At 35.7% G+C, this 15,380-nt stretch overlaps 1 protein-coding gene across 5 annotated transcripts in view; it reads right to left on the minus strand.

The window, feature by feature from the left end:
- Positions 1-15,380, minus strand: part of Zeb2 (zinc finger E-box binding homeobox 2) — a 131,740-nt gene that overhangs the window by 6,356 nt on the left and 110,004 nt on the right. For 4 of the 5 annotated variants that reach the window (XM_005315824.5, XM_078017344.1, XM_021720117.3 and 1 more), the window contains 5 exons: positions 13,429-13,617; positions 12,510-12,724; positions 9,734-9,842; positions 6,612-8,581; positions 4,952-5,132 (listed from right to left, as the gene is read on the minus strand). In XM_005315824.5, the coding sequence (XP_005315881.1) occupies positions 4,952-5,132; positions 6,612-8,581; positions 9,734-9,842; positions 12,510-12,724; positions 13,429-13,617 (2,664 nt within the window). Of the gene's footprint in view, positions 1-3,270; positions 3,359-4,951; positions 5,133-6,611; positions 8,582-9,733; positions 9,843-12,509; positions 12,725-13,428; positions 13,618-15,380 lie in introns of all 5 variants that reach the window. The other variant, XM_040294276.2, reaches the window with a different exon arrangement.

Below are 15,380 nucleotides of genomic sequence, written 5' to 3' on the forward strand. Positions count from 1 at the left end.
AACCAGTGCCAAGCCTAAACACATCTGGTTGATTCCAGGCCACAAATAGCACTGGAATGCCTTCAACACCTTCCATAGCTGCCATACTTAAAAGTTTATTTCCAAAATAGAACTGACAAAAAAAAATTATCAGCCTGATGCTCAAGAGTTAAAGTCAGAAAAGTGTCACGGAGAACACTATTGTATCATACATGAAGCTGTGGGCTTCTATTTCCTAATACAAACATGCATTTCAGCAAATTAAATTAAAAGGTAGCATTAGTAGATTTAACCCCATTTTCATTTGCTAAGTGTCATATTAAAGATTAGGAACCCATTCTACACACTTCAGGTGTTCAGTTATATGGTGATATATAATCTCAATTAGTAATCAAATATCTTTAATAATGTTATTGAATGCCTTCAGGCTTGCCACTATTTAGAAAATGCTATAGAATGCTATGTGTTGTTTCATTAATGATCCTTATTTTACTAGAATGTCTGATATCAATTTAGTGATGATTAATGTGGTAAGGTATAACATTTAAGTAGGAATAAGTTATTTACCTATAAGAAAAAATAAAAATCTATTTTTTGGTGACTATTAGCTGTATTGGAAATTTAAAAAATTGTGCTACCTTATTTCAAGGCAGTTAAGAGTCTGAAGAAAACAAATCTAATTGAAACTCCACAAATACCATTCTTTAACTTTTGCAAAAAGATGCTTTGAATGAAGTAAACTGGATAACAGAGAAATCCAATAGAGTGCCAAGAGTTTGGAGAGATGGCATGCTTTTCTATTTGATGAGACCACCATGGTGGGAAGGTAATGTAAAGGAAGCAGAAGTGTATTTGAGAAAAAAGAGATTTTTGTGCCTTCCAGGGAACTTCAAGTTGCTATGTTATGAATTTGGTCTCTCTTGTGTCTACTTGTATTTTTAAAGAAATGATACTTCTGGGAGAAAGGATAAGATGTTTTTGTAGCACTAAGTAATTCATCCATTGGGACAGGATGGCACAGTATTCAATAGGGGAGATGTGTTCTGGAATCTGATTGGGTTCAAATCCACCTTTTACAATTGCTTGTGATGAGGTCTCAGGTATGTTAACCTCTGAGGATCAGGGTTTTTGAAGGGAAAGGAAGATCTTTTGGGGGACCTAACTTGTGGGCTGGCCATAGGAATAAAGGAGACAATGTTTGTACAATGTTCAGCACAAGGATTTCATAGTAAGCACTCAGTTAATATTAGATGTTTTTATTCTTATTCATTAGTACATATTCAATAATTTCCCAGATTTTAGCAAGATGCATGCATCAGGGGCAAAGTACATGGAAGGAATAAATCTGAATGGAGAGAAAAGAAATTGTATATGAAAAATTAGCTGGTGCTTTAGTTGTAGTACCGTGCATGGGCAAAATTGCCCTGCAACTTCTTTTGGATAATTAATGTCTCATGAGCTCAGAAGCACAAAAAGGTCAACCTGTTAGGTCACTTCATGGAGAAAATGTGTGAATCATTTTGAATGAACTTTACAGTCGACATGGCTCTCTCTTTTCCCAAGAAACAAACCACAGAGCAGTGTTTTGAGAGAGTACAAGCACTCACCAGTGAGTACAAGTTTCAAGATCTGTTAGAAAAGCCGGGAGATGCCTGCTAAACCTGCAGTCCATCATATCACTATTCTATGGTTACAATTTTCAGAAAATTTGTTCAATAAAATTCTCATAATAGAAATAAATTAATTCTGCATTATGAACTGACTAACTGAAAGAAAAAAAATGTTCAGCTATGATGCCATACAAAGTATAGAATCTAGGAATCAGTGAGAGTTTTGACATGTACCTTATACTAAATAATCTACTAATCTCCAGATGTTTCACTATTAAGTCTTTAATAAATTCAATTTAAATAGAAACTGACTTGGACATTCATCTCTTTTTAACATGTTTGATTGGTTTACCTGATTCAAAAATAGATGTCCTAGAATTAAATTTCCACATGAGCAAGATTCAGAAAAACATCCAAATTGATACTGGGTGAATCGAAACTTTTTTAAGGTAAGGTTTTTTCCTCTAATATCTAGGCTCATGATTCATCTCACAGCTAGAATGATAACTGAAGTTAACAATAAGGGGAAGGTTTGTGGTATGAAAAAAATATCATATAACTGAGATACAGAATTGACTAATGATTTACTTAAAACTTAGACTTTACTCAAAAGTAGAAAGATTTTTTATGACTTTTCTAAATAAGATGGATTTTAAAGCACCTACAACAATGTCTCATCAGAAAAAGAACTCAATAAATGTCAGATTAAATTTCAGTGGAGTACAAATGAGCTCTTGACAGTGCCTAACAGGAGTTCCAGTTTTTTATTTTACAGTCCTTGTTTATGATAATTAATCCTATTAAATTCAACATTTACATATTTTTTCCTTTCTCTGACCCAGTCCCAGATCCCAAGAAAGCAAGTAAGCAATAAGCCATTGATAAGAATGAGTAAGCAATACATATAACTTTGGTATCTGCCTAGGAAATAAATTAAAATAGGTTGAGGCAAAAGAGCACAGGTCCTAAGAATAAGTAGCTCTTAATATTCTTTTTAATTTAAAAAATTCTATATGTAAAATTGTAGACAGATATAACAAACACACTTTATCAATGACACATTCATAATCAACACATAAAAATCAAATGACAATTCAACTTCATTTCCCAAACTTAGAATCAATCAACCCCAAGAATGTTCTCACTTACAATATTCATATTAATTCATTCTGAAAATATTACTACTGATTAATATAAACAAACACAAAGGCTGGTGGAGCCCAATAAGAATAGGAAAATGGACTGTATTTCCACACATATCCTAGTGATAGAAAATTCATAAAGAACTTCACTTGCATGGAACCTAATACACTGACAGTAGTAATGTCATGAGATGTTTGGCCAAGAGACCAAAAAGTTAACACACTGGAAACTTGACAAGCTGGGAAGCTGACCGAAGGATAATTAATCACAACTTTAGAGAAACCATTGGATGGTTAGCATCCTGTTGCTAGGCAATGTTTCTGGCAGCAGATCTCACATCTTAAAAAACTTGGACATTTTACTTTTTAAAATCGTTATTTTTTAAATTAGTTCATTAATTTGTTTGTCAACTTTTGGGTCTCTCAATTAGCTATATAGCTATGGGAGTTACAGACTATCTACTTTATAGGAAATAATTATATTGACTGGATGTCAATCTGTATGATAGCCCTCACTAAAATAAAAGTTTTGCACTCACCATGTAGTAAATGATAGAGTTTGCATATGGTCATATAATAAAACGATTCAGAGAAGGAAAGATGCCTTCAGTGAAGTGCCTAATGCTGCTGAACAATGAAATACAAAATATATTTGAGGTTGATTAAAATATGAAAGTAAATTCAGGTACGAAAATATCTTTATTCTCTAAATGCCTAAATAGGACTTAGTACGAAAGAAAATATCTATGATAAAAGACAAATGTAGGAAACTTTTGACATTTTATACATATCACTTGACTATCAGAGCTGTCTGGATTTGCTATTGATTTGGATTGTCTTCAAAGTGTCATTAATTGAACTTTAAAAATAATAACAAGGAATATCAGATCATTGGGGGAAAAGAAAACTGGATTGGTTGGAGTAAGAGCAGTTATTTATCAGTTTTGTGCTCTTCACAAATACTCTCATCATTTGATTGACAGAACTCATCTATCTTTATTGAAACTCTCAGCCTGATTCCGGTTCCTTTTGCTGACTCCAACACATGCCCAGTGAGGACTGAGGCATGCTGATGAGTACAAGTGTATCCTAAGGACAGCTCTCAACATCCAACAGGGGACCATGTATGTAGGCAGTTAAAATAAAACAGGAACTACTCACAGTCCTGTTCTTTTTTGCCTTGTCACTTTTCTCCCCCAAACCATTAATTTTAGGTTGATTTTTCCCACTCCGTATTAAAATGGTTTAATGTGAAATGTTTTTCAACATTCTCCCCACCCCCTTTTTTCCCTTTCCAATAATTGGACTGAGATTTTACACTCTTCCTTTCCTTATCCACGGCTAGTACAAGATGTAGATTTCTAGTAGAGAAGAACTGGATAGGACTGCGAGGAGACTGAGTGTTCTATTCAGGGTAGGAAGAGGAGAAGGGAAGGCGGGACAGAGGCAGAGCTCAGCCACAGAGCTGCAAATCAGATAGATCATGGATTGGGGGAAATACTATTGCTTTATATTTTGGTACTTTGTCTTTTCTTTTTTTTTTTTTTTTTAATTATCCAACTATCTCTTTACTCATAGGGACAAACGAGGCTACTGTCTTGTCAACTCTTTGCAATTAATTGTTCCTGATTAGTGATGCATTAATTGAAAATAAACTAATTAAATTTAGAAAGCAAACTTTAGTCTTCCAAATATAAGTAGACGAAGTAACTCATTTGATCTTTTACTTTCTCTTATGATACTAACACTTTTAGTTGATTCCAAATGTGGTCAATTTATAAGAACCAAACAAAATCACCCCCAAACTGTGGCTTACTTGATGTTTGGGTGATAAAACTAATACATGATTGACTAGATTTAATGTTACATTTTTACATACAAATGTTCATCACAGTTTAAGAATTTGAAAATATTTTCAATAACTAGGCTGAGTCATGTCATTTCATTGTCCTGGCCATTTAAATATTCCTTTGCCGTGACTTATAAATTTGTTTTACAGATTAACTTGAAAGATATGAAGACAAGCACACTCATAAACACATGAATGATCCAATAAACAAGCAACAAAAAGTCCTACTGAGCTAGGCAAAAGCATTATTTCTTCCTTGTTGAAGGTATCAGCATATGCTACATCTTATGTTGCACAAGTGTACTCATTAAATATTATGAAATGTACAGCAGGCCGGGAAGCTCTAACTAGCTAGTCAAAGTCACTCATACCTGTGTGTTCGTATTTATGTCGCAGAAGGGAACTGCTTTTCTGGAATGTCTTGTCACATAAGTCACATGCATACATGCCACTCTCTGTCTTCTTGATCTTCTTTCGAGACAGACAGGAATCGGAGTCTGTCATGTCATCTAGGCCTGACATGTAGTCTTGTGCTCCATCAAGCAATTCTCCCTGTGATATAATCACATAGTTCAACACAGTCTTTTTCTCTTTGTGTTTACACCAAACAACTCTGCATAGGCTGACATTTGGAAAACCTAAAAAATGTCCGCTATTTATCGATCTTGTTTTTTAAAGAAGTTATTTTTCCTGAACAATATATGAAGCCTCACATTTCAAGAAAAATATCAGCCTTCTCTGCCCTAAATGGTAGAGCTTACTATTTTCCAAGGATAGAAACGGTCAGCCCTGAAAGTGGAAAAAACATAAATTTTTCTAAAATCCTTCTTTTTCTATGCCAGGAAATATCCATGGGTGAACACTCACCATCAGAATTTGTGTTTTTTCCAGCATGCTTTACTTTAGAAATGATCTGTAGCTGTAGAAACTCCATTTTAATTGAATTTTATATTTAGGTACAAAATGTTATTATTATGCAATCTATTTAAATGTATGTCTACCAACTAAAAGCCTCAAGCTATATTTTTATATTTAATTTTCTAATTTGAAATAGGGAATATTAATAACACTTTTTATCAATGTTCTATCTATGTTAAAACAGCCTTCAGCATTGAGCAATAATGAATGTGGATCAGTAAATTATTAAATTTCTTGATATTTATTTTGTCTTGATCCAAAGGAGTGCAAACTTGCATGATAACATACATTTCCATTTGCTAGCCCACAGTTCAGTTTTCTTAGACTACGTTTGCACTAATTAATATTAGAGAAGATTAAATAGGCTTAAATACATTTACAAAGAGGGCAGATGTACTGTAAATTGGAATACTGGAACAGCTGTTACAGAGGTGTACTGCCACTTATGCTCCTGTTTTGCAAACAGGAATTAGACTGCATAATGCTAAAATGTACCTGCTTTTGTATTTGAAAAAAAAAAACAACATAATTATTTAGTAGTTTAAAGAACAGGTAATAAGTCATGTGGAATATACAAAATATTTTTTAAATGTTCTTCAAAATAAACTCTTCACTATAATATAGTATATTTCAAATTTATTGATGTTTTACTTGAAAACTGCAAACATCTTTAAGAGTGAATGAGTGCTATAAACTTTAACTTTTAGGACCTAGGTAAGTCCTGCCAAAGAATTGTTATCAATATACATTTTTTAAAAGCAGGTGAGTCAATCTAAATAAACCTCAAAAACGTTTACATTTCTTATTTATTTTAATAGCAACTGTGCTTACAGATAGAGCACTGTGTTCTACTTTCATCTATTTGCTTTCTAACCCACTTAGTTTTAGGTTCACATTCTTTTTTAAGAGTCTTTTCTATTTCTCCTGATATTTGTTACTGAGATTTTTTTCCTTTGTGCACATAATCTACATAATTTTTTAATGTCTGTGGTACTGGGGATCAAACCTAGGGCATCACACTAGTAAACAAGTGCTCTACCACTGAGCTACATCCCTAGCCCAAAAATAATTTTCATCTCCTTTCTTCAGAGCAAAAAAATCTCATCTCATTACCTGAAATCCTTGTTTCCGCTGGTACTTTCTCCTTTGCTGCATTTCAGCAAAGGTAGCTGCTCCAGTTGGGTAGGTATAGGCCATATGTGGTAGGAAGCTCATCTGATCCAGCCCCGGGTATGGTCGTAGTCCAGGGATACTGGTCTGGACTGGCGGCATGAAAGTGGCAGGGGGAAATGCGCTTTGTGGTGGAAGGGCTGTGTATAAAGGTTTGGCACTGAATGGGTTCATGCCGAACACTGGGTTAGTGCTTTTGTTGTCCAGATTATTTGAATTCGAAAATTCCTTCTTGATAAAAGTCAAGTTCAGAGGCTCATCTGAGTTTTCAGATGATGAAGAAACACTGTTATGGTCTAAATTTATGCTACTAGCTTTTGTTTTGTTCTTTGTGGCTATAATACTTTTGGGTTCCTTCATTTGTTTTGGTAATGACAAGTCCAAAGGCTCAGCCTGGAGCTCCTCAGAAGAGAAGCTGTTTGGAGTGTATGAACTACTGTGGGAGTTTTTAGAAGACGTGGAGGAAAGATTTAAGGGAGAAGGAGTGTTACTCCTTGAGTGGTCCAATTTTTCAACTGGTTTAATATTGGTAAAATGGGAAGATTTTGTTAGCCTGAGAGGAGGATCACAATTTGTCACACTGTTGTGGAGTTCTGCTATAGATGGTGATGTGATGGAGTCCATAGGCTTGACTGGAGACCTGGGTAGTAAAGAGTCTTTTGTGGGAGGGTTACTATTGGGAGCTAACGGCTTGGAGTTCCTTTCCAGTGATGGTGACCTGGAATTTGAATACTGGTAGACTTTTCGTTGCTCAAACCATTCCTTCACAAATTCCTGAGGAAGGCCCACAGCAATGGAAATTTTCAGCAGTTCATCAGAGTTGGGCTCCATGTTCATAGCATAGTATGCTTTGAGTACAGACATGTGGTCCTTGTATGGGTTGATGGGGCTTGTCAGTCCTTTCTCAGAAAGTACAGATGACAAGAGGAGGGCTTTATTATCAACAAATACTCCAGCTTTGTTGGGGACTATGTTCTCATGAGGTTGCAGGACTGCCTTGATCTCTTCATTCATCTTACAAAGGTAACGTTCATGCTGATGCAAGGGAATGGGGCCAGGAAAGCTTTCTTTACAGAACTGGCATGAAAATGGAGTGGATATGTTGTGGTTCTCAATCATTTTATCATCAGTGACCAAATCTATTAAAGTACGTAGCTTCTCTTTCTTTATATTACTGATCTGTCTCCTGGAGTCAGTAGTCAAGCTCTGGAGGCAAGCTTTGGCTTCATTGACTTTTTCTAATGTATAGTCAATAATACTTTTAGTGGCACCATTATGACTCACTACTGGAAGACCAACAGGTGGAATATTAGGAGAAGTTACTCCTTGTTCCTCAGGTTGAGAACATGGGTCCTTCATGTGATAACCTTTCAACTTTGAAATCTCTTCAGCCTTGCAGTCCATTTTCTGTCTGGAAACCGTATTGTCCACAATCTGGAGAACCTTTTGTACCTCGCTTAAATTACTATTCATTGTGGGAAATCCGAGTAAAGGGGCTTCCATCCCTACACCTAAGTGCTGCATTGGACTCTGAGCAGACGGATGAACTCCTAAAGGGCTGGTGGCTCCCAGCCCACCATTCATAAAGGGACTAGTGCCACTGAACCCATGCGTGGCCATAAGAACTTTATAGTCATTGAAGTCTAGTGGTTCTGTTTTAATTTTCAGTAAGCCTGTTTGTTCAGACATACTAAGTGGTTTTCCATTCTCCAACTTGTTTCTTAACTGAGTAATGGCTGAATTAGTAGGAGAAGAAGAAACAGAATTAGGGGAAGAACCCGTCTTGATATTGTTTCTCATTCGGCCATTTACTGAGATTAAACCAATGCATTTCTTACTGCTGATGTGCGAACTGTAGGAACCCGAATGGGAGAAGCGTTTCTTGCAGTTTGGGCACTCGTAAGGTTTTTCACCTAAAATGATAATTAAAATTAATGTTACATTTCCTTGATTAGGTAACAATTGCAGTTGTCTGCTGAGACAAGAATCTGTGAAAGCAAATGAAAAGAACACAATGGGGGTTCCTCTACATTCTAGGTGCTTAGATTAGAATTATGTGACCATAAGCGCTTCTGGGCTTTATCTACCCTTGGAGGACATAATTCAAGATGTTAGCAGTGAAAGGTGAAGGCTATCTAGGCCTTTTTCTGCTAAGATCCCAAATCTTGTCTTGCCATCGGCAGCCTCCTATTTAAACAGAGTGTCAGATTAATGTGTGGTCAATAGCACAATAAAGATGTCACAGTATTTAAAGGGAAGTGTAGTCATGGCTTTAATCAACTCTGTGGAGATTCCATTGATTCCACCAATCCAACTAGTTCTTTGAATAGCATCCAATTTGGTAATAAAATGCTTGGCAGAGCTATCAAACTAGTTATAAAGAAGAAATCTCAGTGGTAGGATATGGTTCTGTGATACACAGTTCTCAGGAATCAAGGAGCATTTATCATACACAAGCTGTTATCCAAAATTCTTCAACTTTTTTTTTCATGTTTAGGTATCAAAAATGAGTGGCCTTCAGAGTTTGCCAGCTGACTTTCTTCAGGTCAGAAATACTTAATCTGGAGAAAGGGTTTTAGAAGGACAAAAAGGAGCCTCTAGATTTAGTAATAAATCAAAGCCTTTGTAATTTTTAAGAAGAATAAGCATTCCTCTTCTTTTTATAAGACAGGGTTATGGGTGGTACCATAAGTCTTCATCATGAGGTACACATAGCTTATTAAATAAATGGGTAGTTCCAAAAAGCTACAAACAGGTCTGTGTAAAGTTTAAGTAATCTTTTAAAATTTCTTTTATTAAAAACAATGCAGGGGGCTGGGATGTGGCTCAAGCGGTAGCGCGCTCGCCTAGCATGCGTGCCGCCCGGGTTCGATCCTCAGCAGTACCACATACCAACAAAGATGTTGTGTCCGCCGAGAACTAAGAAAAAAATAAATAAATGTTAAAATTCTCTTTCTCTCTCTCTCTCTGTCCCCCTCTCTCACTCTCTCTTTAAAAAAAAAAAAAAAAAAAAAAAAAAAAAAAAAAACAATGCAAATGTGAGTGCCAGCACCTCTGCTACTCACCACTGTGAATTCGAAGGTGTTCTTTCAGATGGTGTTTATACTTGAAGGCCTTGCCACACTCTGTGCACTTGAACTTGCGATTACCTGCTCCTTGGGTTAGCATTTGGTGCTATAAAAGGAGAAAGACTGTCATCAGTTTTGTGCAGGAGGAACAAAGAAAATTTGTTACGAATATTTTTAAAAGGCCTCTATTTTTCAGACAGGCCAAAAGGTTTGAGTGCATGCTTATTTATCTGCCCAGTCTTTCAGAGTTGCAATAAAAGTGATAATGTTGGTAATAAAATTGGAACAAATAAAAAAAAAGTGCTTTCACATGCTCATCCAAACACTTGCTTTACAATTATTTGTCATCTCTTTTTCAGAATGTTTCTTTGACCCTTGAGAAGGTATAATTGTAAAGATGTTTGTGGTTTTTTGTGTTTACTGCAAGATCTAAAATCTAAAGATTCCTTGCTAGAATGAAACAATTTTGTTGAGGAAAAAAAATGTTGCCTAATAATAGTCTAAAAAAAAGGCAAGGAAAAGAAAAAATAAAGAAAGCCTCATACATTAAAACAAAATATTATTGAACTTTCTGAATCAGGTTAGAAGTTTTTCTTATAATGAAGCAATCTGAAATTTAAAGAAGAGCAAAAAATAAATAAAATCCCCACATCAAAAACTCATAAACATTGACAACAAAAAATGTGGACTATAAATACTTTTGTTACATGGTAAGTATGTTTAAATATTCCATTCATTGTGCGAGGAGCACATGTAAACCCTGTTTTCCTGGTGTGTTGCCTATCAGATTTGTGTCATTATTAAATGTAAGAGACAACATCTTATGTTATAACTGCTTGAGCAGTTCTATCACAGGCTAGTAGGAAAGACTTCAACGACTTTTCATTTTCCTTTTAGGTAGTGTGCAAAGGAGTAGGGACCAAAAGAAAAAAAAGTTTGCTGAAAAGACAAGTTAAAAGCAGTAGATATAATCAAACACAGCTGACCTTTTTGAACAAGGGGGGAAAAAAGCAGTGTGACTTAGAATTCTGGAAAAAAAAAAAATACAGTCATCTACTCTGGATGCTCAAGGTAGGAGGTCAGCCTTTTTCAACCAGCAATGACACAAAAGCCTTTTGCAAAAAGACAGCACAGAAACGGTATGACAACTGCTAGGGTGTGCTGAATCTTCCCACATTCCTAGTGAGACAGATGGTGTTACATGGGACACAGGGAGGTTTGTTCAAACAGCAGCAACCTTCAAAGATCAAGCAGAGCCCAGCCCGCCGAGCGCCATTGAGGGACCAGCGCTCATATGTTGCTGAGTTGCATAAACAAACAGCAACAGCTGCTTTGTCTCCCCCCACAGCCCTCAGAGGACTACTATAAACTTTAGTTGTGCCACTGTTAATATGATACAATCATTTTAATTTACTAATTGTAAATGCCATGAGCAAATGAGGGGACTTTTCAACACCAAAGCTACCATTCATAATGCGCCAACACAATCACACTCCTGCATGTGAAATTTAAAGCAGTTATGCTAGATAAATATCTAGGCCTACCCCTGCTTTTTTTTTTTTCTTCCTGTAGTTTTGTGCATAGAAGCAAGGGAAGAAAGACTGTTACATAAGTGAAGCTATGCAAACATATTATTTTTCATAACTGATCTTTGAAAAACATTCAGGTGACAAGTCCAATCAGATGTAAATGGAATGATTTATATGAACTATCCTGTTAAAACAGTAAAATTCCATAATGTAGCTTTATAATCATTGTTTGATTGTGTTTGCTGATTCCTATTTTCCTTATTCAAAGAACATAAAGCCCATAAGGAAAAATAAGAATTTTATGTAGAATATCATGTTTAATCATTTTTAAAACAGATATGGTATCAAACTTATATAGGGCAATTCCAGTTCTGTAGGGCCAGTTATTGTGACTTATGATACGCCACTTCTGTTACCATCTGAACACATCATAATATCAATTTGCGGAGTCAATTCTCCCAGGAGGACAGAAAGAGCAATTTTGCTGAGACATTTAAGGGATGCTGTGAATCAATCCTATTCCGTCATTTTAAGAATTTAAGAAGCTATGATTACCTGTACAAAACAGAATTCTTATTTTTAAAACAAGTAAGTTAAAAGAAGCAGAACAATTGTAACATATCTAGCTACCAATGTGCACATCAACAAGGGATCATTTAAAATGTACACCCAACATCTTAATATTATTCCAATTATTTTATATATATATATATATATACACACACACACACATATGCCATACTCCTTTTTTATTTTGCTTAAAATAGATTTCATAAACTAGTAGCAACTCGTAAAAATATGCTAAGTGATTGAAAGTGTTATATGACAAATGAAAAGAAACACTTGTTTTACTATGACTTAGGTTCTATACTAAAAAAAATTCTAAGAAAAAGTAGGTGAAAAATGGAATTAAAATTGCTGAGATGTTTAATAATGTATAATTAAAATGCTACAATTTCATTCACTTTTTGTGGAACATAAAAATGAAACTAAAGTCAAGTTAAAGTGCAAATAAAATTTCTAAATTAGAAATTAACACACTCATTCGATCGTGAACATAAGACTATTAAATCATATTAGAAGAGACCATCAAAAAATCATTTAGACCTCAATTAAAGCTATTACCATTAAAAGATCTGCATCTTCAAAATGCCATGAAAAATTAATAATGATTGCCAATCAAAGCAATATCGTTTCTCTAAGGGGTTATTATAGAAAGAAATCACTTAAAACCAACCCCCCACCTGATCTGTCCCTGGCTTGTGCGTCACCATATGCCGCTCGAGCTGGGTGCGGTAGGCAAACGTGTAGCTACAAAGAGGGCAGGAAAAGTTCTCCTCATTCTTCTCGTGGCGGTACTTGATGTGCTCCTTCAGTGATGTCAAGCGCTTGTAGCCCCGGTCGCAGTAGGGGCAGGTCAGCAGTTGGGCAAAAGCATCTGGAGTTCCAGGTGGCAGGTCTGTAGCCGAGAGACGAGAGAGAGAGAAGCGGGCCAAAAGGTCAGTAAATCAATGGCAGCTAATGGGCTGACTGCCCGGGATGGTATGACAGGAATCACTGCAATCTGCTCCACCAGAGTGCCATCATTGCACCCGGCCTCCTCGCACACCAGTCCCCTTGCACACCCAGGACAGACTTGTCGGAATCAGCTCACACCGTGCCTGAAAATTAATTAATTACTTAAGCTTTTTTTTTTTTTTTTGGAGGGGGGGATTTAAACAGCTGATAAATGAGGAAATTCTTTTTAAGTGACTGACAGCTTCTATGAAAGCTTTAGCCACATATTACTCAGAAATTCACAGTGTGAAGGAGCTATTCAGGTGTTAATAGAGAAGAACAAAAGGTGAGGGTCAGTGTTTCTAAACTTTTTTTCTCTCAAAAGTAAAATATTTCAGAAAGATAGGAATACATTTAGATATTTTTATCTCTTAGAAATGGGCTCTAATTGTTCTTGTTCTTTATTGGATGTACAAATGACACAAATTTGCTGACAAAAAAATTTCACAATACCCTAAAATTACAGTTCTAATCTTTGCTCATGAAATTCCATGCCTCTGCAGCTGTTCTTCAAATTTTAAGGTAAACACCCAGGCATGTAGTGCATTTGTAATTGTAACAGCTGCAGAGGTCAGTGTAGTGGCTAAAAATGAATTACAGCCTCACCATTTTCTTCTTGCCCATTGGCCTCTGGCGTGCCAAGGCGAGACAGCTCCTCAGGGGCTTCTGGGTAAATAATGGCTGTGTCACTGCGCTGAAGGTACTCCTCAATGCTGACTGCATGGCCATCGCGTTCCTCCAGTTTTCTTTTGGCAAAGTATTCCTCAAAGTCTGATGTGCAATTTGCATTCTTAACTGAAATCATAAAAGGAAAAATGTCTTTTCAGGGCCTTCTTCCTCAGAGCCCACGTCCACCTACATCGTTATTAGTAGCAAATGCTGACTTGCAATAAGACCACAAATACCTGGTTTATTTGTAAGAAGTATAGAAGATGACCAGTTAACTGATTACATGCTTATTGTTATACACAAAAAGAGGATACTTCACTTTAAGTTAAATCAGTTATTTTTTTTTCTTCTGAGAATACTAGTCTGCATAATTCGCAAAAAAAAAAAATGAAAGAAAATTTAAGATGTTTTTAGTAAAATTTAAAAGATCTAAGATCTTTTTTGTATGGCATTCTAAGATCCATAAACATGAGAGATAATATAAGCTCAAAGCTACTTTAGTGGTCTATATAAAACTTCCTTTTCTTTTAAGAAAAGTATATTTAATTTTTTATTGTCCACTAAACATCCCTAACCACAGATCCATCCGGTTGCTAAATATAAGCTTTTAACCCTCCACCCTCTGAATATCACAGACAGCCAGGAGTACATAGTCTGAGACAGATGTGAAAGGAAAGATATTCCTAGAGAGATAATAATGTGGACTTTGTTTTTAAAATAAAAATCACAGAATGTGGTAGTTTACCTTTCCCTAAAATTTGAATCTTCAGCTCAGTATTTTAAAGCTGCTGAAAATAAAATTAAGCTCACAGCTGATAAAAATAAAATAAAAAGTAACAGAGGGAGTTAAGAAGCTGGCAATGCTGCTGTGTGATTTTGATATGGTTTTAACTTTTGCAATTATGATTCCATTCCCATGAAATGAATTATAGTTGTAAACCAATTTTAGCAACTTATGTCATAAGACATTGTATACTTGAAACCTCTAGATGTGTTCCTGAATTAGTGTGGCTTAAATATCTTAGATAAATTTTTTATTCATAACACAGATTTGGGAGAGTAGCTATTACATTATTTTCTTACACACATAGGTGAAAAAAGTACTTTGCTACTAAAATAAATGGTGGAATCTTACTATCAAGGTTTTGAGAGCAGTTAACTTTGGTTCCACTAGATTCTTTGCCTTACTTTCTCTGCCATAAACAATATTAATGTATTTGCCATATTAATTCTCCTTGACAAATGTGGCAGGGTGATGTTTGAACAGACAAGTCAATTTTTTTTTTTGCTTTAATTGTTATGAACTTGTGGATTTTAAATGGGAAGAACAGAGAGTACAACCTCCCATTAATTCAACATGTACTTAACTGAATGCCTAGTAAATGATAGGCATTGTGTCTTGCTCTGGTAAGCAAAGAACATGTTTAGTCTCATGCTTCTGGAAGCCATGAAAAAAAATCAATACAACTGATATCATCTTGAAAATAAATACATTAAACTTGAAGAGATATTATGAAAGTTGTATAGAGGTTTAAAAAGAAGCAAGAGGGATCTGGTGGGCTCTAAGAGATCAAGATAAAGCATGAACGGAGAAAGCATGAAGTTAACTCACTTTGGAAGCAGGGAAAGCAGCATGTGCAAGGTTGTGGTGCTGCAAGGAGTATAGACATTTCAGGATCTAAAAGGCTGTGCTGGAGTGCAGAGTGAAAGTGGAGCCTCAGAGTGTAAGGGTGAAGATGAAGAGGCCAGCTGGAATCGAACCTTGAAGTGGGCAATAGCCTGGTTAAGGACTGGGTTTTTATTCTAAGACAGACAGGAAGGCTTGAAGGGTATTAAGCAAAGAGGATGATTAGATAAAATGGTGGCTATTCTTTTTTTTTTTTTTTTCA

Source organism: Ictidomys tridecemlineatus, chromosome 7, assembly GCF_052094955.1.
Source record: "Ictidomys tridecemlineatus isolate mIctTri1 chromosome 7, mIctTri1.hap1, whole genome shotgun sequence".
NCBI lineage: Eukaryota > Metazoa > Chordata > Mammalia > Rodentia > Sciuridae > Ictidomys > Ictidomys tridecemlineatus.